Source organism: Homalodisca vitripennis, chromosome 4 (genome assembly GCF_021130785.1).
Source record: "Homalodisca vitripennis isolate AUS2020 chromosome 4, UT_GWSS_2.1, whole genome shotgun sequence".
Lineage (NCBI taxonomy): Eukaryota > Metazoa > Arthropoda > Insecta > Hemiptera > Cicadellidae > Homalodisca > Homalodisca vitripennis.
In genome coordinates this window covers 106,342,649-106,368,645 of record NC_060210.1, presented here as the reverse complement: position 1 = coordinate 106,368,645, position 25,997 = coordinate 106,342,649, and the positions used below count along the sequence as shown (strand labels likewise).

The following is a 25,997-nucleotide window of genomic DNA, read 5'->3' as shown; positions in this document are numbered from 1 at the left end:
TCTAATTACAAAACACCACCTTGATTATGAAGAGAACACCGCGTAACAATGGAATAACTGGTGCATACAACATCGACTCACCTATCGGACCGAGCAGGACACAGAAATCCTTCGCTGGATCTAGTGAGCGGTGGCGGAGCGACCTGTTGCATTCCAGGACAATAACTTAACAGAACCACCAAAACTATCACTGGGGATCCACCACAAATAGAACTAAAGGCAAAACACCACTAAACAAACTCGGAACACAGTGCTTATCTATTTGTTTAAGTCAAAACTAACAAAAACACAAGGAGAAAAGATAAGAGAAACCGTAGTCTGTCGGACATGTTGAAAATCCCCTCCACTACCCAACCCACCTACCTACAGGTGAGTGGAACCGGGCTTGTACAGTCGCTGCTGGTAAAACTGTTTGCTTTACTTTCTGACCGGGAAAGGAATGTCGGCATTTAATAACGTGGACGCCCCGCCATTGTGGGTCGACCTTGCCAAGCTACGGACTGGGGATGAGATGACGGAGTTTAACGGTCCTGTACTTGTACAGCGTTAAACTGATGACTCATGTAATCATTTAGGTAAACTGCTTGTTGTCTGTAATAGTCAGGATAGCAATTTTAGCTAATGTGCTTGATGTTTTGGTGCAACGACATCCATCACGACAAATGGGTCAAGCCCCTTTGTATATCTACGACATGCCCTTTGTTGTTGTGTAAGTCGTAATGGCTTTTCAGAACACATTTCCGAAATTATGAATTATAAAATCAATGGTTTAGTGATAGAAACAGTTACATTTTTCTTTCTCCATCACGTTAGCATAGTACAAATGTTGGTTACAAGTAACTGGAGTTTCAATGTATACTAAAATAACAAAACTGTATTGTCTATGCAAGCATTTTGAATACTTTTCAACAAAAATGTAAACAGACGAAATAATAACGATCTTGGAATTTTTGGGGCACTATTATTTTTGAAAATATTAGAGTGTTTCTGATTACTCCCTGCTAAAATTATAGTGTCTGGAAGTTTTAGTTAAGAATATTATAGCCGTACATTGGAGAATTTCCTTCTGCAATTCCTTATTTACACCATCTCTTACTTATCCCTTCTGCATCTCACCTGAATCCAAAATTCATTCAGAATCTGTATTCATTCTCTAATGAATACAGATCCAAAAAACTTTCTTATATAAATAGTTCTATGAACCAATAGGCTAAAAAGTAAATGCAACCAACGGTCCATCTCTTTTCGTTTACCGTCTGTCTGTCTATGTGTTTTTTAGTTTTTATTTTATTAAAAAATAAAGACATAAAACTCAAATGTTATACAATTACTTTTCTAGCAGTTAAAAACTACAAAAAAACTGAATATTATCAAATTACAGGTTAATAGCGTAACATTTTTTAAGCATTATAGACATTGTTAAAAAAGTAATTAAAGCTAAAACTAATTTCAAACATTTTTACTATTACTGTAGATCATAAAAATCGGTCAGTCAATAATAAAGATATAAGGTTACAACAGTAGTTGTAATGCATGGTAATGATGTCGTAAACCAGTAACAATGAAAACAGAAAGTGTTTTCATGTTTCGCTGTATAAAATTGAGTTTGTACCATATATGGAAATTTAATTATATATAAATATATAACTACAATTTTATAAATGGGAAAAGCTTTATTTTACGCACCACAAAAATACATTTTGCAAATCAGTTTCTGTTCAGATGATCGTAATTCACTTCATAGTTTTAAATATAATCACACATAATACGTTTAATATGGAATAAACTAAAACAACATGGCTTAATTTCGTGTTATTGGGGTTACTTTCTTAACTTTGAAGTTTGTACTAATATTGAAGTTTCGTATTTATTGGCATTGCGTTCGATATTTGAATAGTTTCTATTTTATAATTTAAATACATCCGCATTTCCCTTAATATGTATTTTTCACCATAATTCTACAAATCCATATTATCATGTTTACTGTTGTACTTATGATGATGACTGTGCCCAGTTTGTAGCTACAAGAAATTCTGCAAAAATAAGCTTCGTGATTGTTGCGTTGTTTGATTTTGAGACTCTTGTGATAAAGCTTTTCATTCTGGACATTATTGATTATATTACTCTACTAGAAGTTATTCTGAAAGTTGAGTTGAGTTTATAATATTTACTGTGAACCTTACTGGATATCTTACAACGATCTCTTCGAATCAGAAACGTCGAGTGAACTGAAAACTGTTCCTGATTTGGAGACGCCGATCTGATTTGCTTTTGTCATAAATAAGTATATTTTATATTATTATATATCGAGTGATTTTTATTACCTAACCTTAAGAAACATGTTTGTTTATATGGCCAACCCAACAATAAATTACTATTCACTAATATGAACTCAATTTAGAAACATTTTGTCCTTAACCTTAGTTTTATTGAAAAATAAAATGTCATTACTTCTGGAGATACTTATATGTGGGATTACATAAAACTATTTAAGTCCGAATTTCTCATATCATCATAATTGTGAGGAATTTCAACCAAAAGTATGCCCACGAGTGTTTGGGATAAATGTCCACTCTGCGGCCAACATCCGAATTTGCTTTACAGTAAGTTATATTTTAAAATCTACCTGCTATATAATCGTATATATATATATATATATATATATATATATATATATATATATTTCTTTTCATACAATTGAACTTTCAGTAAGTTGTACTGTCAGTTTAGATGTAAAATGATAGTTTAATTTGTTTAAATGAAAAAAGGTGATATTGGGACAATGAAAGGCCCGACATTGCTATTAAATGTGTAAATATATGCTGAGCAAGTCAAGGTTTAGGATGACGGTTTGATTGAACTCTATTGATTAGTATTGTTTACATTCTTGTAAACCCCATCATACAATCGACCACGCACCACTGCATTGCTTGTTTTCAAAATACTGATAGATAGAAAGAAGCATTTTATAATCGGGCCCAAAAAACTGTTGAAAATAAGAACACGAATTTGTACAGTATGCATGTACATGAAATATGGTTGTTGGGCTACATTTAATTAAAACACAACCATTTTAGGTAATACGTATATAAAAACATCACTCCCTAAAGCTACAACTATAGTGTGTACTGTAAACAACTAAACAAACATTAAACCTTTTTATAAAGTAATATAAAGTAGGTAAACAATTGATCATTTTAAACTGAACAATGTATAAACCTGGTCGTGCTTAGCCCGTATAATGTTAAATGGAATAACGCTAAATCTTTTCATTCTCTTTGTGTTAATAAAAGTATAAGGCAGTAAAAGTACCATATATTGCTTCCTTGCAGCCTTCTTTGTGGAGAGTTATCTTACAATGCTATGAATTTAAAATTTCCGGCCAAACATCGATTGCTTAATGACAAACATTTTTAAGTTTCAAGTCTTATAATTTACCGTGATAGTTTTCCCTTCAGGTGGTAACACTGAGCGGATGTACAGAGTCAAGTTCCGGTGTCCTGTTGACGTGTATCACCACACGCGGTTTTGTAGTTTTGTGTCGTTTTGACGTCATATTTAAATTACTGGAAGGCGGGTGATATGTATTATATTATAGATGTAATCTAAGATGTGGTTTGGCGATGTTTAAACAAAAGGTTCCATTAGCCACGAAAGCTGAGTAAGAAAAAAAAACCAATTACGTAACTAATAAGTAATAATCTTAGGCAATATAAAATAATTTAAGTAATAACCAAGCGTAATTTTTTGGCAATGCGCCCACTGACGTAAATAAAACTGCCAAACAAACATTATTAGGTTTTTAAAAATTTTTATGTAATTATTTTTTTATTTATTTCCTGTGGCTACATTCATATCCGATTACCAAATCCTAATTATTATATCTTTAATAACTTAGAATGAAATTTCTTTGTAATTTTTCAGCACATTTTAAGATAAAATAATACAAATTTTGATCTTTCTTTTGAGCATCAATTAGGTTCCCGGTTATCATTAGAAAGGTAAATTTAGTTTTAGTTCATTATAGCCGTGCTACTCGAAGGGCTAGAAAATATCTGTCTGTCTGTCCGCATTATATCTCAAGGACGAACTGACCTATCCATCACATTTTGCACGAACCTTAATAATTTATAAATGGGCAACACAGAGTTTGATGCCTCAATGAGACAGAACTTCGACAAACCTTTCATCAAAATTCATCTCACAAAAAATTATCATTCAAACTTTTACAGATTTTGAAAGAATTTCTCAAGTGTCATACACTCTGTATGGTTTTTATTAATGAAATGTAATAGTGAGCATATAATTAAAACTGTTTTCAATTAACTTTTTAAATTTTTTTACTATAAAATTAATATCTCCGGGTGATAATAAATTAAAACCGGAAACAAAATTAAGTCGGAACCAGTACTTTTTCTGGTTATGGTTGAAGATAAAGATTATACTAAGAATATATACATACACATCACAGACGGACAGATCTAATGTTCAAAACCCTCTTTTTTGGTTTTGTTCAAAACAATAAATTCTGGTTATTTCATTTGCTTGATGTGCATATGCAATGTATGTCACCTTTTATTCATCAACGTAACTAAACAATGGAATATGACACCTAACTGAAGATATTCGAGAACCGCCTTCCAAAATCTCAATGCAATCCCTGATCACCTATGACGCCTAGCAGTATCTTTCCTATTCAGGCATTTAATAAGTAACAAAGCATTAAAAATCATGTTTGCTCTGTAGGTTAATTGTTTTTACGTTATTTTGATTAATTCGTTGACACGTAGTATAATGTGGGCTTGCAAAAATCATAACAGCTGTAATTTGTAACTGATCTGTAATGTGTCTTGGTTCAGACACCGCAATCTGTAATCTTCGACAACTTCTTTAAGCTTAGTCTGCAATGAGATACAATGTTCGCAGACTGTATGCAGACAGTCTGCATATTGTTCGCAGACTGTATGCAGATCTGCTTAGATATGATTTTGGTTTTGAAGTGAAATAATACTAAAATTTTTAAGGGTTAAAAATCATATTGGTAGTTTTTTTTATCTTAGCTGACATACTTCGGAATTTTTGTCATTTTATAATAAACAAATCTTAAACATTAAATTTGGTAATTAATTCTTACCTCTTCATCTTCATTCTCCCCAGGTATGGTGCTTCTGCTTCCACGGGTCTCTGTTTACGGCAACAAAAACAGAAGCATTTCGTATCCAAACCATCCTACCTTCTTTGGCGAACTACCACTTTTTTCTGGCACACAAGGATTTGTGCTCACGACGAAAATGCACTTTCAAATCTTTAATTTTTTTGTCAACTTCACCAATGTCAAAAGCTTACATATCGGCAACTACTTTTAACGTGTCCCGCTTTTTGTTCCGGTTTTTATATTCTGGGACCGATACATCCCATAAAGCTGGACGTGATTGAAACTCCTCTTCAGTTTGATTGTCTTTTCCTGTGTCTACGAAGTCATTATTGCACGCAATCACAACTAAAAAAAACCACAACGCCAAAGCACAGTAGCTGTTACTCAGAGGAAGGCTAAGTGTAGACTGACCCGGGCCCGGATCTCTTGTGTCTACACTTGCAGACTTGAGACAAGATACCGCAGATTTGTATGCGTGCTTTCCATTTGGCTGGAAAACAAGAAACACTGTATTTTGTCTCCCAAAACACAGGTTTTGTATTCCAATTGTATGCAGACTGTATCCGGATTGTATGAAGACTGTCTGTTGATTGTATGCGGATTTGTCTGCGGACTGTCTCCAAACATCACCGGATACAAAAAGATACAGTCTGCATATAATGTATCCGCATACAAATCTGCCAGTGTGGACTAGGCTTTAGCCAGCCTGTCAGTTGACACATCAAGATTTGCAGCCGCTGTATTGCAAAACGTAGACTAAAATGAAAAATGTTAAAACCTTTAAGCAATTTAAAAACACATTTATTTATAGCTAGCTGTCGCACTGAGCGTACAGACTACCCTTTAACTTCAAAATCAAATTAATTCTTCCTGGGACAAAGAGAAATCTACACAACAAATTCTAAGTATATAAAACCTTTCTATGGAGAGTTATAATACTCACTGCTAGGTGATGCACTGACTGTCGTTTGACTTTTTGACCCCAAATTCAATACATTTCTTCCTTGGACAGAGAGGAACCTACTCTAGGATCAAACAGTGTAGCCTAGATACCCGAGTTTAACAGTTAACACACCTTACCAGTACATCTACTAGAACGGTAGTTACATTAAAGTTTAAGCTGTTTATTTATACAATACATTTACATTTACATACAATACATTTAGTTTTCATACCGGTCACAACGAAAAAGGTACCGGTTTTGGTGTCTTTCAACCAAACTCCAACTTTAAACATTCATAACTTGGAAGATTGTAAGATTGTATTCCGATTAAGACACAATTGTTGTTAAAAATAGTTACAAGTGTACTGTTTTTCAGAATTATAAGAAAAAAGTGCCATCCTAACTTTTTTTCATGATTGGGCAGTAGAAAAATTCGATATTGGTCTCGTTATTCTCGATTATCTTGCGTTTGTAGTTTTGGACATCAGATTAACTATTGAATTTTTAACACCGATTGAATTGAGGATGTTTTGTCAGTTTAATCCTCCTCGTTTGATCGCACAAACCGTCCTGGGTAACTTCCAGCAATGGTAATCTTCCCATGTTCCACATTGATCATAAAAAGCGAATCCTTTCTTTTTACTACAACTTATTTTTTTAAATACTTAAAATACAAGAAAGTACAAAATACAGTTTATTGCTTTTACAAGGTTGTTACTAATAATAAGACAATAACACAAATGCAACCAATAAATGTAAACAGATTGCATTTATACAGTCTTGCGGTCACTTTTATGAATTAGCTACTACAGCTATATCAGCACATTGTATTACTATACAGGGTGATTCATGAAGTTCTCCCCCCACTTCTACAGCACATATGTACTAGTAAAAATAATGAAAAAATGTTATATAAACGTAGGTCCGAAAACGCTTCGTTAGCGAGTTACAGCTAGCGAAAGATTTCGCCTGAATTCCTGGGTAAAAGAGTAAAATAAAGCCATACTGAACTTTTGGAAAGGTTAATTAAGTAAGAAATATCGTGGATTCTTATGTATTTTTACCTGGATAAAGCTAATAAATAGGTTTCAGAACTGTACCTGTAGTAGTTTTTTGAGGGATTCAGGGTTTAAATGCAAAAAAATTGGGGCACGAAACAATGTTTTTTTTAAGTTTGATGTACAATTAACTTTGTTAAATTGGTAATAAATACATAAAAATCAACAAACATTAATTGTAGAGAATTTAATTCTGAGAAAATTGATATAATCAAAGTCTAAAATAAAACAGAAATAAGTACCAAAAAATCGATTTTATTCAGTATAATACATTACTAGCTGTAAAGAAAATTACCGTACGGTATTTAGTTAAAATAAAACAAAAACAAAATGTTTGTTCCTTAATGATGAGATAAATTGAGAAAACAAGATTAACTGTTAAATAAAATTTGTTTGTAAATAAAAATATCATGTTTTATTACGTTGTATTTTTTTTATAAAAATTTACATCAATTGTTCGAAAATAAATGAAGCAAACATTTTCCCATTATTGTTTACTAATCATCGAAATGCAGTTTTTTGTTTTTATTAAATTTCTAAGTTGGTAACGCACGAATAACAGCTGATCAACAATGGTATTCTGTACTGTTACGTTAGAACTGTGTATTAGTGGTGTTTTGCAAGCTACAGCAGGAGATCGGGTTTGTGAATCGTGTTATTAAATGCAATTTTTCTGTGAGTTATAATTCGATTGTTTATTCAGCGAAAAAAATGCCTTACTTATTTACATCAGAGGAATACGCTGATATGGTTTTTTATTTTGGGTTACTCTAATTAGGAGGATTCCAGATACCAAAACAATTTCAGGAACTTTTCGTACTCTTCGGGATACAGGATCACTACCAAGTACTAGAACCAATTATGAACGAGCTGTCCATACTTGATGATGATATTGTTATTAATGCTGTTCCATCGCAGTCCAGGTGTAAGTACACGACGTATTTCTAGGCGGATAGGAGTTCGCAGTCAACGGTGTGGAGGTCACTTAATCGAAACAAATTTTTATCCGTTTCATAAACAAAAGGTTCAACATCTACAGCTAGGGGATGGTCCGCTTCGCTTGGAGTTTTGCAACTTTTTGAATATTAATAATCAAACTCTACAAGCGTATTTTGTTTACGGATGAGGCACAATTCACTCGGGATGGTGTCAATAACTTGCACAATGAACACTCATGGGGCAGAAGAAAATCCACATGAGGTAGTGGAACAGAACTTCAACACCGATTTAGCGTCAATGTCTGGTGTGGCCTTTTGCACAATCGGCTGATTGGACCTTTCATATTACCTGGACGCCTAAATGCCTGAGTTCTATTTGCATTTCCTTCAAGAGAGTTGCCGCAGCTGTTAAGAATGTTCCTTTACATTCTCAGACAAAATTTGTACTTCCAGCATGACGGGAGCACCTCCCCACTTTTTCACGTGCCGTTTCTGCTTACTTAAATCATCAATTTTCTGGACACTGGATTGGTCGTGGAGGGCCTCACCCTTGGCTACCAAGATCACCAGATCTATCTCCATTGGATTATTGCATCTGGGGATGGATGAAAGACATTGTATACAAGACAAAAGTGAATTCTCGTGATGAATTAATTGCCCGTATTATGGATTCGGCTGTGCAGATACAGGGAAGTCCTGGAAAAAATTAAGAAACGCAACAAAAGCAATACACAAACGTGCTGCAAAATGTATTGATAATGATGGCCTCATTTTCGAAACATCTATTATAAAAAGGTGCGTTACGGTTGGCCCAACCTGATTAATTTTGCTTAAAAACTGAGTAATGTATTATAACTGAATAAAATCGATTTTTTGGTACTTATTTCTGTTTTATTTTAGACTTTGATTATATCAATTTTCTCAGAATTAAATTCTCTACAAATAATGTTTTGTTGATTTTATGTATTTATTACCAATTTAACAAAGTTATTGTACATCAAACTTATAAAAAACATTGTTTCGTGCCCCAATTTTTTGCATTTAACCCTGAATCCCTCAAAAAACTACTACAGGTACAGTTCTGAAACCTATTTTATTAGCTTTATCAGGTAAAAAATACATAAGAATCCACGATATTTCTTACTTAATTAACCTTTCCAAAAGTTCAGTATGGCTTTATTTTACTCTTTACCCAGGAATTCAGGCGAAATCTTTCGCTAGCTGTAACTCGCTAACGAAGCGTTTTCGGACCTACGTTTATATAACATTTTTTTCATTATTTTTACTAGTACAATGTGCTGTAGAAGTGGGGGGGAGAACTTCATGAATCACCCTGTAGAATCGTAGACAAAGCGGTGGTACTATCTAAGGCTGCCAAGCCTCGCCCGGGATTTCATCCCCTCTGATCCCCCTCTCTTGTAGGGTCTGAAGTTCGACTATGAGGATATTTTCAGTTTAAATATAGCTTAAATATTTGTATAAATGGGGGGATCACAACTCCCAAACCCCCCCTCCTGCCTCTTCTATTTTGGGAAACATGTTTTTATATTATATAAGGCCTCATAATTAAGAATCCAAGTGAAACTATGCATGAGTAGTGTTCATACTCGTATACCACTTTGGCCTGGTCTATAATTTTCTCCCCATAGGTGTTCATTGAGCTAGCAATTCTCTGGAAGGAAGCATGTAAATTTTTATATATATATATAAAACACTTTACAAAAAGTGTTAAAAGGTGTATTATGGTATATTATATAATTATTTGGCTTGTAGTATCCCCGAGTTTGTGTCTCAAAAATCTTCTTTGACATCTATACTCATATTCTAGTCCTATTAAATGTGTAGAAGCCTGGCTATTATAGGTGGTTTGTTCCTTCATTCTCCCTGCATGCCCTGGCTCCTAGAAGAAAAAGTTTATTTTTGCGTCCTATCTTTGAGAGTTTGCTTACAGTTATTTTCTTATTACTCGTACCTTTGATTATTTTACAGGATTTGTTTTTGGTTCAAGGCATGTCATTTCCAATAATAGCAAAATAAAACAAAAATCATTATTTCTAAAGTCGATTAAAAAACTGTAACAAAAATAATCAAACCTTGTATACAATGAATGCTTTTAGTTGAAGAAATGCACTTCATATATAATTATTGCTATAGTAATGCTGGGATGCTATTGCTTAGCAATGTAGAATGCAATACTTCTACTAAATTGTGCCTTTACTACTATTAGATAGGCTTTACATAGTAAGGAGCCCAATGCAAATGTCTATATTTAAAACATATCCAAATTGACTTTGAGGCTTATAATCCTTTAAAGTTGTTAGTTCTCTTCTGCAAGAACGTAGCCAGGAAAAAGTTTTGGGGTGGTCGAGACAACTTATAATTTCCCGTAGTGGACAAAGATTAAGGCGCTGTTTTGTTCCTTATAAAGTTCTTGATGCGTTTCTTTGTTGAGAATGAATTTTCAGCAGTACATGTCAGTAATACTGAATTATTTAAATAATTATAATAGTTTACTAAAAAAGTAATTAAAAATTGAAAATTTGGGGGTTACGGATCCCTTGGAGTCTACGTCCTTGTTCTTCTGATGCAAGCAAGACAATGAAACCTCAAACATCTGCTACATCACATTAGTTGCATCTCCACTAAATCATAAACTAGTGTCCTTTGAGCTGAAATTTAATTTTGGAGAGTAAGTCACATGGTTAATATCCTGTGAGGAAAGGGGGGTTGCTGGATCTGTACAGTAAGAATCTTAGTCAAAAACTACTGGACAAGTTGTTATTTGTGAGCTGGAGCATTATAGTGATGGAGTTGCCAATTTATCTTACTTAAGGACGGGGAGGCAGGTTTCACTTTCCAGAATGGCTTTATCTGTTTGAGCTGACACGAATAGTCACTTTTAATTAATTTATTTGTTTGTATGAGTACTCCAACGTATCAAATAGTCTAATTATAGTATTATGTCTTAAATTATGGTTCACAGCATATCATTGAGAACCTGGATGTTAGCATTTATTTATTGTTAATGATGTAAAGAAATCTTGTTTACCAATTTTAATACTAATGTTATCACAATAAACTAATCTTCTATACTAATGCAAAGTTTAATGAATATATATCAAAGGCATAAATGCCTTAAAAAGTTTCTTTGCCACAATACATGCTTGTACATGCTAACATAATGTATTGTATATAATGGTTGTATAATGTAATATGCTACACATTTTATTTGTTAAGGTCGTCTTTAGCAATGTAAAATTGACAAATTACAAAAAGATTCTGACACCCACTTTGATGAATTTGTGACATTTTTTTCAAAATGGCAGGCACTCTGTAACTGACGTCACCACTCTAGTGACCAATACGAGTGAATTTATAATGATACATTGTTTGGTATGATAAGATAAAATATAAATCCATATTCTTTTTGAAAGGACCTCTTACACATTTTTTATTTAACAATGTATATGTCATAATAAATAAACATTAGCCTAAGTAACATTATTATAAACCAAACAGGCAAAAATAGTAAAATATGCAATCACAAAAATTTAAAGTTTTTTTTATGTTTCCAACAACATAAATGGAAACCAATTTTGGTTCTCAGCAAACTGTTGTTTTTTACTCATAATTTTGGGTTTACAGCTTGTACCAGTGTCAAACAACTGCTTTTTTGACATCAGTCCGTCCAGCTTCAGATCAAACTACTGTCACTGTGTTCTATACAACCATCATACAATCTAAGGTTAGTTTACATTACATGAGCGGCAGTCTCTGATACCTTAACAACTATATACACCAAAATATAGTCTTCTCATGTATTAGTATGAATCCTGTCCCAGGATTCCAGATAAAGACTGTTACAGTCTGAGCATATTTACTTAGCCCGAGCTCCAACCCATCTATTGAACAGTAGTGTTCTTAGATGCATCTCCCTCACAAACTTAATAAATAATCTATAAAAAGGAGTATCGAGGCACCTGACGGAACATTATAAAGTCCAAAGTAAAAAAGGAGGGTGTTTTGCTTGTTACCCTGTTATGAAGATAACATTGCAGGAAGATTAAATGCTCAACCTATCAATCCAACAAAATAACTGCGTAATATATATTGGTGACTTACTGGAAATGTTATATGATCAACTTTTACAGTTTACTCTATATATTTATTTATTTCATATTTTCTCATTGCCATCATGGTTACTGATTGCTATTAGACCTTTATAGTAAAAACTTCACTGCCTTTTACTTTTTGGCCATATAATCAATAAATTTATTTGGACCTATTTTCACAATAGTTACACAAAGTAAGGAGTGAGTGAAAATAGTAATTGCCATTTTATAGCTTGATGTTTGTGTGACAGCAAGCATTATCCGCTCCACTAGCGGATAAACAGTATACCACTGGACAAATGTAGTATCCGAGTACATTTTAACCCTGCGATAGCGAAACAGTTTATCGCTGTATTCCTCAATTAAACATTGTTATGTGTACTACTCTATATACAAGCATTGAGGAAAAAACTTTCAATGATTACCCCTAAATACGACTGTGCAGAATTTTACCAGTTGAGAAATGGTTGTTACACTTAAACAAAAACCACTTTAGTCCTTATAACAAATTGTTAATATTTACGTTGAAACTTATGTTTTAAAGGTTATTCCAAACTTATAGTTTAATAATAAAACATAAAGTATTTAGGAATTGATTATTTTAAATTCAATTTATATAAGATACAATATACACTTTTAATCTTCTAGATAGTTCTTACATAGTTTTAATATGGAAAAAAAATCTTCATATGGGTAATTATAGCATGTATAAACTTACTAGTTATCCCGACACAAATAATAATAAAAAAAAAAAAAAAAAAAAATACAAAGTTACATACATCACTGGTTTTGTATTTATTAATAATACTGTACATAGTTTATCTCTCAGTCAAATGGATTGCAACACCTGAAGCTGGGTGGATATGTGATTTAGAATTCAACTTGTAAATACTTAATACCTGTGCAAAACATACACGAATAAATAAAAATCCTTATGGCTGGTTTTAACAGTAATACACATTCAACAAACATACACAGGTGGTAAAATAACTTTCATGGCAACTATGCAAAAATAGACAACTTTATTCACATCTACAAAATTTCATTTTGCATAGACACTAAAAAGCTATATATTTACAGAAATGGTTCTAATTCTAATAGTGAATTCAGTCTATAACGATGTTTTTGAAAAGTTAATTTCATAGGCATGTAAGCTTTATTTCAATTTGTAAATGGAATAATAAATTACTCTGGTAGTAAGATTTGATAAGTTTATATAATACCTGTAGTAGTTGTAATAGCAATAATAATAGATAATTTATTATGTGACAACATAATTTAAAAAATAATCATTTTTTGATAGTTTCTTAATTCTTCGGATGTCACTATTTAAAATCAAAGATTCCTATGTATATTAAATTTTGTTTTAATATACAAACAGCTAGAACTAGTGATTTTAAATTTACAAATTTTATATACTAAGTTCACTAAAATTATTTTCCTTTTTCGAGAAGATCTTTTGCTTCATTTATTTTCGCTGCTATATAAGGAGAGCCTCCTCTATCGGGATGATTCGCTAACATCACTCGCTTGTGTGCTTCCTGAAACATAGGAATGCATTCAATTTAAAAAAAAAAGTATTTATCTGAAAATATACTAAACTTTTAAGAGTAAATAGCACTTGTACCCACATACAGTAGCCTACATGACCATGAACCTGTGTAGGCTGGTATAACTAACTATTATTGATCTCATTTTTAACAATTATTACTCAATCTTTAACAACCTTAAAACAAAATTAGTATTTTGGATATGAAACTGGGCACAAGAAACTCGTTGGATATCTTGAATACTGTAATGGCTATAAGTTACTTTCTCATTGGGCATACCCCAAGGATATGAAAGTTAGATAAGAGCCTCTAACTAATGACGTTTCTAACTAAACATTATCCCTAAAGTTGTGTATAATATTTGTATATACTGTATACCAAATTTTTACAAAATTTTAATCTTTGCAGGTATACAGAAACTGCTAGTGTTCATTTTTCTGGTCCAGAACAGTAAAAGGCAGAGGTGGTTCATGTTTTTCCCACCATTCAGTTTTGTTAGTATCTGAACCTTCAGATAAATACACACAGCTGGTGTGCTTTACTTGTGTGAGCTAAAACTACAGATCTGTACTTAGCGGATCTAATCTGAATTATATTACAATTATGTTATTAACTGCATAATTAAAATAAACCCGAAACAATAAGACATACGTCTGGAACAGAAATTAATTTTGGTGTAGAAATGTGGCATGTGGAAATTTATTTTAAATAGTCTGGCTAGAAATATTAACGTGTGTACATAATTTCATGTGCATGGGAGTACTTGTTTGTGTAATTACTGATTACGTAAAATGGTGTGAGAAAGACTTTCAAACGAATTTTTGGCTAAGATGCTCCCCTGACACTTACTGCTCGGCATTCTCCCTTTTCCCGCCACCATCCCTGCTACAGATGAGAAGGACAAGCCGAAGAGAGCATGCCACGTGTGCAGATAGACCAGCGTCAGTGAGCAGCGGTGCCAAGACACGATATGCCGGGATTGAGACTTTCCGCTTTGTGTGTCCGACTGTTTTCGCGCCTTTCATACCATGGCAAATTTCTGAGGAGACTTGTGTACTGTGAGACTTGGTAACTTGTACCTTAGTTTGTTTGTGAAAATGCTGAATATTTAATCTTATTCTCATATTTTGTAAATATAACAACTTTTGTGCATAACTAAATTAATTTCTGTATAAATACAAAAAAAAAAACTTAAAAACTGTTTAATTGAATATTTTTCATAACACATCTACTGCAGTAAACCCAAATCACTTCAAATAAATCAAATCAAAAGTTTAAAAAACTCACTTTTTAGGGCACTCTTACTGAAAAAATCCCACCAGTCAAAGGGTTAATGTCCTAAACTGGTTCACAGAATTCTTGTTTTTGAAATCCTAATCCACTTTCTACACTATAGGTTAAAAAAATACAGAGCTGGTGAACTGTTATTTATAACCTCTTGGTAGTAAATATACTGGGATGATACTCTGAGTTCTGGTAATTCTGAGATCTGGCCATTAAGAGGTTAATATTGTAAAATTTCTAAAATTGGTGAACTTTAAATTAAGCAAAAACTGACTAAGTAAAGCATGATGCAATTTTAGTTGAAGTACAGGGTTACATATAACATCATATTAACAAGAGCTCCCAGAGAAATTAAGATGTTAAATAGAGGGATACTTTGCAAAAGTTACGAGTGCTATCCAGAAAGTAGATTTAGGCACTTTTTTAGCAGTGAAAAAGTTTTGAGATTTCAGTGTCCTAAAATTCTGCCAGAGACTTCAACCAGGTAGTCCACACTATCTTCTGTGCCAACAATGTTTGCATGCATTCCCTTAGTTTTTTGGGGGAGTGTATGTGCTATTTATGTATTTTGGTTGTGTGCCGACTGTAATTTGGTTTTGTAATTCACGTATTTCTTAAGTCTCGTCTCCTGTAATTTTTCGATCAAGCAGTGAGTCCACCATCTTTATAGTAAGTGTTCAAAAACGTTAATGAAGCAGCCATAATCTGATTTTTATGGAATTTTCTTAAGATGTTCGTACTCATTTTGCACAAAATGTATGGTAACCTAACTTCTGCATAACAATTTTGTGTAACAAACTCCTTGAAATTTGAGAAAAACTAAGTTCGAGTTCTGTTATTGTAAATCAGCGGTATTCTTTAATCTTCTTATCGACTTTATAGACAATTTCATCAGTCACAATGCTTGGCTGTACAATGCATTTGTCATCATGCACATTAGTTCGGTCGTTTATACACCAAATGCACCATTGACACACTCCACCTTAAGTAATCAAATCATCCCCATAAACTTCACAGAGTTGGTGATAATTCTTAATTGGTTTATTGTGATTAACTAACAAAAACTGTATTACCGACTGCACTTCACAGCTCGTGGGATTTTCAATTGCGTTACAGATTTTAAAACACTATTGTAAAACACAAGGAGTGACAGTAACCTCTAACTAGAATGTCTAGATAGCTACTGAATTAGATAGCTACTGAATGGAGAATCGCCCTGACATCAAAATGGCCGTGATAGTCCTGCCCCACCCCTAGTGGCTACAGAGCGAAACGTAATCTACTTTCTGGATAGCCCTTGTACATCGTTTTCAATGTAGCTGTCCCAGTGAGCATGAAGATATCTGCCTACTGGTTAGTAAGTTTAAACTCTGGATAATAGTAAAATGTAAACAGTAACAGTACAGGGCCAATTACATGAATATGTCCACATCATAAATTAATAGCATGGTCACTCCAATAGCTACACTGAAAGTATTTACTTTAATCCATATTAATAAAGCATGAGTATCCCATTGAAAATTAACAGGAAATACAAGTGGTTACTCACTTTGATTTTGATTTTATTTGCAGTTGGTGAAACACCTAAAATCAGACTTGCTTCTCTTCTTGACATTTTATGTTCAAAACCGCCTTTGTAATACTTGCTATTTGCAAAACTCTATAAACAAAGAAATCACATGGTTAATACAAAAATTTTGTAACATATTAACACGAACTACTAGTAATTTATGTAACGCCATGCAATTTATTTATTGTTCCTCTATATATTTTACAAAGTACATTACAGCATTTATCATTAAAATATGTATGAATATTATCATACATTATTATGGCATTATTTCTAATTAAAAATGAAAATAATTTTTATGTATCAATAACCTTAAAAGTCTTAGTAGTCATTATCTAGTAAATTAAAAAACAATAAAAAACTACTAGCATAAAAAATTGTAACTTTGGAAAACTAAATCCAAAGATAATTTAGATATTACTTCAGACACTTTCAGTGAACGCCATATTGAACGCTATGTGCACGATTTGTGATTTTTTGGTTCCTGCCACAAGTTGTCTTGGCCCACTGTTGCCAACTCAATGACATGGCACAGCAGAGACCCCTCCACTCACTGTCAACCAGACATCTGACCACTGCCTTCACCACATCCTACTGTTAAACCACCCATCTGGCTGTGTATCTCATCTGAATGTGCAAGATTTATTTGGTGTTTCAGTGAAGTTTTACCCTAGTACTGGTCTACTCACTACTAATTTAATAAAATAAAGCAGAGTTATCACTAAAATAATAATTTTGGAACTGTTCAAAAGAGGAGATTCAGTGTACAATTATCAATAGGTTTTATCCTCTTCGTTTGCGTAAAAATGAATGTGGTAAATAAAACATTAATTACAAGTTACCATTTATGAACAGCCAAATAAATATTGATAGGTTGATAATGACTGGAACTTGCTGTGATTTCTTACAGTACATTATTTCTTTACCAAATTTATAAGAGTCAACTATTCTATATATTTTATACTTAAAAAATATATAGGTATATAAACCATACATATAAGGAAAACTTACAGCTCCTTCTATTTTAGGCAATGCCTTGAGAGCTTCAGCCATTTTCTGAGACATCTGAGGAGCAGCTCTGAGAGCGTAGCGGCCGACATAACCGACAGCAGCAAGCCCTAGGCCCGCCAGTATCAAACCAGAACTCTACAACACAATTAACAACATTTATATTACAACTCTATACTGCAATGTATTAGCTAGCTATTGATTAAAACTCTTCCATTCAACTTGTTACTAATTATGCGCATTAAGGCTAGTTTACTCAAGTATGTAACAGTGTCATTACTCTAACAACACTGACCATGCAATCTAAAAATAACATTTGGATCAAGTTTACAATATGGCCTAGTCAACGCATAAACCCTACTACTATGTGAATTAAAAATAGCCAAAGAACAACTTTCAATAACACTTATTAACAATTTTAAAACTAATGTCAGCTTTACAATTTATTATTTGTTATGGGTTTCTTGTTATAAGTACAAGATGTGTTTTAAACGAAAAAGGAATGTTCTTTAAAAAAAAAAATTATTTATTCATGTACATTAATGTTATAATTTTCAAGCCCTAATTAGATATATGCCAGCGCTTCTTCCAATCCTGGAAATACTTCTCAAACTCGATCTTTGGGATAGCCTTAATTTTTTTCAGCGATGCACTTTTTAAAACTACATCTATGCTTGTTTTTACGCCCAACTACCCAAGTGCCCGATGGTCCTTACATTCTCTTTATTTTTGGAATTGAAATAAAGTCAGGTGGAGCCATTTCTGGAGAATATGAAGGCTGGGGCATCGTTACAGTACTCTTTTTGGCCAAAATTTCACTAACAAGCAACAAAGAGTGAGCAGATGCATTGAAGTGAGAGAGCTGTTAGTCTCTGTCAGGGATGTAGTCATGGTAGTTTCCAGTTTTTTATTGCAGGTTTGTCTGATTCCTGAAGTCAGAGAGTTGCCTTGTTCTGTCAGAGATGTAGTCAAAATGGTTTCCAGTTTTTTATTACAGGTTTGTCTGTCTCCTGATGTCATTAAATCATTTGAGGTGCTAAGTAGCCATATATTGTCATGGTGCAAAAACTATGAATCATTTTGTAACAAATACAGGTGTTTTTATTTGGATTGCTTCACTTAAAAACTGTTGAACTTGCAGGTAATACTCCTTATTGACTGTTTAACCTTGTACCAAGAATTCATGATGCACTACGCCATTGAAATCAAAGACCATAGTGAGCATGGAATAAACACTCAGAAGAATCTTTAATCGGTTGCACTCGTTGAGCCTTTTTCCGTCTTGGCGATCCAGAATGCCTCCATTAGGATGATTAAGCCTTGGGCCCTAGTTTCGACGTCATATCCGTAAACCTATGTTTGTCATCTGTTATATCATGTTTCAGTAATTCTGCATTATCGTTGACTTCAATTATTGACTCCTGAGCAACTTCCATTCACTGCCGATTTTGATAAAAATTCAACAAGTTTGGAACAAATTTTGCTGCCACACATTTCATATCCAGAATGTTTGAGAAAATTTCATGGTATGAGTAATTAACATGCCGACATCATCAGTGAATTCTCTGATGGTAATATGGCGATCGTTTATAACAATTTTTTTCCACTTTTTAATTGATTATTGATGTCCTGGGGTGTCCAGAGTGTTCATCATATTCAACGTCTCCACGGCCAAATTTGAAATGTCTTTGACACTTGTAAACTCTTATCAGACTCACCACGGGCCCTTCTTAACATTTCCATACTTGTTCATACTTTGTTACACTTTATTTCATTTTACACACAAAATTTGATACAAATCCTTCTATCCATATTTTTTAACAGACAAAAATCTTTTTGGGTGTAATGTTCGTAGCGCAACTGTCAGCTTAGCCACTGGATATACCACTGTCCAGACAGTAGACAACGGCGAACGTGTTTAACTTATTTTTTGTCTAGTCACTAAAATAAAACTTACAAGGTAGATAATAAAATTGGGCGTACCAGTAAGATTAAACGCCGGGGCGGCAAATCACGAATTTGACGTTACCAACGTATTCTGCTCACCCTCCTGAACAAAAAATATATATAGTACTATGGGGTGCAAATGACAAATAACATGATTTTAGGGGGTATAGTGATAAGTGGTTAAGTTCCTAATGTTTTAATGTTCAGTTTGTGTGCTGTGTCTGGATAATCTGTTTACTTGAATATTATCTGCGGCCGGGACTGATAGCAGCCTGATAACGTACCTGTTATCTGAGTTCTCCGGGGCATGGGTCAGTTCTACACAAGATATCGTGTTCAGTAGGTCGGATTGAGTGAGTGCGTTTACAATGATGAATCAACCATCCACTACTTCAACCAACCCTAGTGAATTGTGTGTGTCGGAGTGTTTCGTAGGGCACGTAAAGAGTTTACGTACGTTTTAAACCGAAACGAAATGATCTCTTTTTTAATTGAACATGGAATTTTTAAAAATGAGTGTATGTGTTCGTCGTGCGGTCGGTCGAGTGGTGTTTTTAAACCGGGAGACTTTGTCGTTTCGTTGTGATAGACGACTTTTTTGTTGCTGCTGCTCAGCTGTATCTGCCAACACACTAATGGTATGTGTTCTCTGATCCATCTATATATTTGAGTTTTTTCATGATTTATTTAGTTTTTTAACTTTACATAATTGCCTTTGCATTACATTTCAATTTATATTTTTGATCAACCCCTCTAGTATTTTATATTTTACTGATAGGTACTATCTCGAGGGATGTTTTTCTTTTATTGAAGGTGCTGCCGAAGCCCGCGCTGATGGCCGGAGGCACTCGTAATTAATTTTTTTCTCGAAATTAAGAAAAACATTTATTTTGATAAAAATTCTGCTCATTTCTGTATTATTTTTCATTTACGTTTGCAAAGATGGCGGCGCGACCGATGACGTCATCACGAGGTTCAATCAATTGGCCACAAAAGGTCACGTGACGCTAGACGTGGATGTAGAACATGGAGATATTACTGAAAAGTTATTTAATTTTTTATTTTCTAGAACTTTGTTATTTCTCATTTCCACCCCATCAAACCTTATACTTTTTTGTTCTATATGACGATTCCAATAAGTTTTTAACGCAAAACTCGTATTTTTCCGCCCCGGCCGTTAATATGATAATTACCAAATTGGGTACTTTGGTATTACCCAGAGGCCACTATTTTTGGAGGTTTTCCTTATTGGGGACCCATTAGACAGTTTTTAATTCATTATTAAATTATTACTTTTTAGATATAAAACCATAGCTGAACTATACTATTATTTGTAATACCTATAACATACCTAATTCGGTTTGACACTTGGATTATTTTTTGTTCAGTAGTTTAGATAATCAGAAATATGACAATATGATTGTCATCGTGGCCGTTACTTATACTACAGCCATTACAGTATCATAAGCGGCCACCAACACAATCGGATGATGATTATCCAAATCGGGACTATTTTTTCGGTGAAATTACGTTAACCTGTGTTAGTATGCAAAAATTACGGCGATTGGAGCGGTAGTCGCTGATCTTAATATTTACCCAAACTGTTTTGAAGAAACCAATATACAGAAAACACGTGTAAATATTTATTTAGCCACTTCACATTAATTGTAGTTTTCTCAAAAGGTTTTCACAAAAGCAAACAATTGAGTTGCAAGCATCACAACTTGATATAAAAGTTGAATATTCTACTTTATTAGGTCGCTACAATGCATTTTATAATATTTATTTAACAACCATTATCCTACTGTAAACTGTGTCCATTGTCTTGTACTTTGTTGACTAATATTTCATTTAATAGAATGTAAAAAAATGGAACACTATTACTTACCATTTTACGCGATTTATTTACTAAATGTTATGCAATTCCTGTAATTATAATAGAACATTACATCGACAAAAGTCAAAACAAACTAATTTTAGCACATCTTTTCTTTGGAGGTTAGACAATATTACTACAATTGGTTTATATACATAGCAGACAGAGGCGGCACATGTGATAACTTAACAGGAAAAGTATAAACTATAACGTACAAAAATAATTTTCCTTTTTTCTAAAGACAGTTATAGATTATAAACATGATAGCTACACAATTTAAACAAAATAATCTTGATAAGCTTTCACGCTTTTGTACTATAAAGAGGGTAATAATGTCAAAATAAAAATGTTTCAGTTTTTTAAGATGAGTAGTAAAATTAAACTTTTATATCACTTTATACTTAAGAAAGAATACATTTTTGTTTAATACAAAACAGTAATGCATGAATGAATGCATGAGTGAATGGATAGATCGATTTCAGTGAAAAAGAGATAATACGTAATTGCAAGAATGTTTGAGCAAAAAGGTTTGTACACGCAAAATATATAAATAAAAATCATTCATAAACATCATCGTAATATTAAAACAACATAACTTCCCATTAAAATACTTTGTAAAAATGTTATTAAGTATAATTGATTCCTTAGTCTTACGCTTCTTATTCTTCCTGGTCTGTTTAGACTTCAAACCACTTTCCAAGATTCTGGAATACTATTTTCAACTGTGGTCCAGCTCAACTTTAACCTTTTTTATCAGCAAGAATTAAGAGCATAATCATATGTAGCTCTAGACCTTTATTATTTTTATTAAGTGGACGCGTCTAGTTAAGCAATGAATTCAAACTTATTGAAAACCATTTGGGGTATCTGAAAAATAATTACCTCTTCATGGGTATTATCTTTCATATTTATAAAAATAGCCTATATAAAGAGAAAAAGGTTTTAGTATAATAAGATTTTAATTGATAAAAAACAAAGTTAAAGTGGGCTTTAATAGAGATTACCAAGAAAACAAATGTCCAGTCCAGCTTTAATAAAGCATGATGGAAATGACTGTACACTGTACACTGCTCGATCATCTTTAATGACTGAAATACTCGGTCATGAAGAGTTAGATTAACGGCAGTACAATGCAAAGATTTCATGCTGATAGGGTGTGTGGCAACACAGATTATCACTTTTTATTGGATATATTATGTGTTTTAGAGCGAGTTTTCGGAAGAGTTTTTCATATAACACCATTAAAACGTCCAGCGTAACCATTGTATTGCTAGTTTTATGAGATCTTATCAAAATGTATGTCATATCTAATTTGAAGCTTGAATAAACATCAAGCCATTGTAACAATTCGAGACTTTCCTGGGAGGTAAATGAAGACAGGTACCATAAGTTGATTTAAAAGATACTTTACGTGGGAGTCCCTATATAAGTGGACACCAAGAACTTAGTTAAACGGGTGGCAATGAGAACTACAGGTAGTCAGTATTTAACAATGAAATAAATTAAAACAACAAATAAATAACAACAAGAAAAATTAAGAAATAGATTAATATTAAAAGAGGCATACGAATAAATATGGCTGAGGGTCACAAAAATATTATGAATAAATGAGGCACAGAGATAACAATGCTGGCTGGCCTGAACGTAACAACATAAACAATTTTAATGAATAAACAAAACAATAATAACTTATTATATTTAAAGGATATATCTCGCCATGTCATGAAGTTATTCAAAAAGTAAAAGGGGGTTTTCAAGAGCCAGGCGATTAAGTTCTTATTAAATGCCTGGATGCTATACTTGTTAATTACATTACTCTTATTGCAAACTCTGACATCACCGTATGACTCATCAAAGTTTTGCTCAACCTTCAATACATAGACAGACAGATTATTTTTAAGTCTTGTGTTACCTTACAACAGTCTCTGCAAAGAGCTCATTCTCAAAGACATACAACATTTGCCGAATAAGCTATTTGGTGAACAAGCTCGTTTATAGCACTCATGGTGTCCCTACCTTTTCGAAAGCTAAACTGAAAATTGGACAAAACACAATTATATCGTTATATCTTTTCATAGTAACATATTTATAGTTACAATCCTAGCTTAAAATCGTCACAGATTCAACACTGATAAATATTTTCTCAAACCTTCTGACATTTGTTGTTAAATCGAGCAAATGTTGATATGCCAAGAAAAGTATGTTTTATTACTATTTATTATTGTTGTTGTTGTTGTTGTTGTTCTTGTTATTGTTCTAGTAGTAGTAGTAGTTGTTGTTATGCGCATTATCTATTCAATATTGATTATTGTTGGTTGTTTAGTTACGTATGTAAGTATATACATGTACATGTTGTATTCATTTATTATCTATATATCATGGGTATATCCATCTATATATTATTATTTTATATTTATATATTATTATTATCTATTATTATTATTATTTGGTTATATATATGTGTATGTAAGTATGGATACTGGAGCATTTATTATTTATTATCTGATATTGTTTTAGGCATGTAAACAGTATTGTAATACTATATAGTATTGTTGTGCACCACACTTTGTAAGCACTGTAAAAATGGCAATGCCGTTAAACAAATAAATAAAATAAAAGATCTCACTAACTGGGCTTTTCGGAGCATTAGTCGTTTATCATCAAAATATTGTATTAAAAATAAACTACTTCCCCAACATTTTTTCAAGATAGTAATAAACTGAAACCAGAACGAGATTATTGACATTAGGACAAACAGAGTAATAGAGATTATTGTATTTAAATGAAAAGTTCTTGTTTCCAGGCATGTTAACCTAAATACAGGGGATTCTTCTAGATTAGATTTGAACAAAATAAAATAGATCATTGGAGACGGCTTAGAAACAATGCACTCTCTCTTAGTAAAGTTGGTATCTTAGCTTTCCTATCCACTCAGTAAACAATAACATTATCTGGAATGACGTAAAGTGATACAAGATCATATGAGTTATATATGATTCAGAAGAGCTATATTTAGTACAGAACAAGAATGCTACAGCTATATCTGGACGAAAATATTTTGAAGGAACCAGAATTTCTCAGGACATTTTCCATCGTTCAGTTATACAATACAATCAATAACACTATGTTTCGAGATCTGTAATCTAATCACTTCTTCAGGTAAATGACTAAACTAATGCAATACAACTTAGGTTAAAGTAAACAAAACATACTTGACCGTAAGATATAGGTAAATATTTAAATTAATCTGGAAAACCAACCGTGTAGTCAAACAATCAGTAAAAAATTAGGCCGCTTTGGTTGCCAATTCTGAAAAAGGAGCTAGCAATAAAACCTAAAGCACAAAAAAGATTACAAAGTTCATCTAGCATTAACCAATAATAAAAACGTACCACTCTCGTCCCTCCTTTTTGCCGCCCTCTTGTTTCTGCCATTTACTATTGGCCTCTTATTAGTTCTGTTGGATTGGCCAGTGAGTGCGGACCTATTGTGACCTGTATTCTGTAATTCAGTTTTAATAATTAGTGTTTATTTTTTATTAAATGGATATTTTAGAGTTAGCGTGCATGGAATAGACACTCAGCATGGCTGTTGTGGTTCTTAACGTATGCGTTGCGTACACAACGCTCTGGTATGTTTTGTTTATTTTAACCTTAGTTTAGTCATTTACCTGAAGAAGAAATCAGATTCTATATTTTGAATCGTCATGTTACTGATTGTATTATATCACTGAGCAATGGCAAATGTCCGGAAAGATCATGTTTACTTCACAATCCTTTCCAACATCTAAAACAAACTTCAAACAAAGAAAGTATTTGATCTCTAAGTCACATACACTCTGGTTATGGACAGTAGTCTGTGAATATTTATTCATTTTATAGGTTCCTTCCAATTATTCTAACCACACTTTATCTTGTATAGCATACCTATGAACGAATGCATTAAATACTATCTGGCCAATCTTCTAATAATATCGCTATTAATACCATATTTAGCTACATGTGCATAGAGATAGTTGTAGATGCTATGTAACACTTTTAACCTCGTCACTTCAACAAGTGTCTCGCTAAATCCTTTGACAGTCTTATCTACAATCTCTTCTCTTTGTGAACAAAGCTTTTTCTTTTTTTACTGGAGTCTTTATTAGTACACTTACACTGACCGCTATGAAGGTATTTTCTGAAGTTGATGCTCTTTAGGCTGGTACTTTACCTAGAAGATCCGATAATATGGTTTAACGACAGAGGTAATTTAGAAAGTTCGCAACCTGATATATAAAAGAAAAGAGTTTAACCGCTGTATGTACACTTTTTAAAAGCAACGAACTTTCCAGAAATGTTTGACCTTGTATGATTTTTCTGATGGAGCCTTGACCAATGAACTGGTCAGCTGATAGTAGTAAAACTGGTTCATAACAAAAGTATTCTGAATGGTATTTTACTATCACTTAGCTTGTCTCTGTGTTGGTGTACTCGTGTATACCAATCTTAAAAAGTCCTTGTAAAAGGATTCGGTGATCTTGTATGCTTATTCTGGATGGCTGAAAGAAGCTCAGT

At 33.0% G+C, this 25,997-nt stretch overlaps 1 protein-coding gene across 1 annotated transcript; it reads right to left on the bottom strand.

Moving 5' to 3' along the window:
- Positions 1-13,209: 13,209 nt before the first annotated feature.
- On the bottom strand, positions 13,210-21,637 carry LOC124359909 (mitochondrial import inner membrane translocase subunit TIM14). The gene is made up of 4 exons (XM_046813041.1): positions 21,454-21,637; positions 17,622-17,756; positions 16,590-16,700; positions 13,210-13,747 (listed from the first exon to the last, which is right to left on the bottom strand). The coding sequence occupies exons 1-4, from the start codon at positions 21,454-21,456 to the stop codon at positions 13,640-13,642; spliced, it is 357 nt and encodes a 118-aa protein (XP_046668997.1). The 5' UTR covers positions 21,457-21,637; the 3' UTR covers positions 13,210-13,639.
- Positions 21,638-25,997: the final 4,360 nt, after the last annotated feature.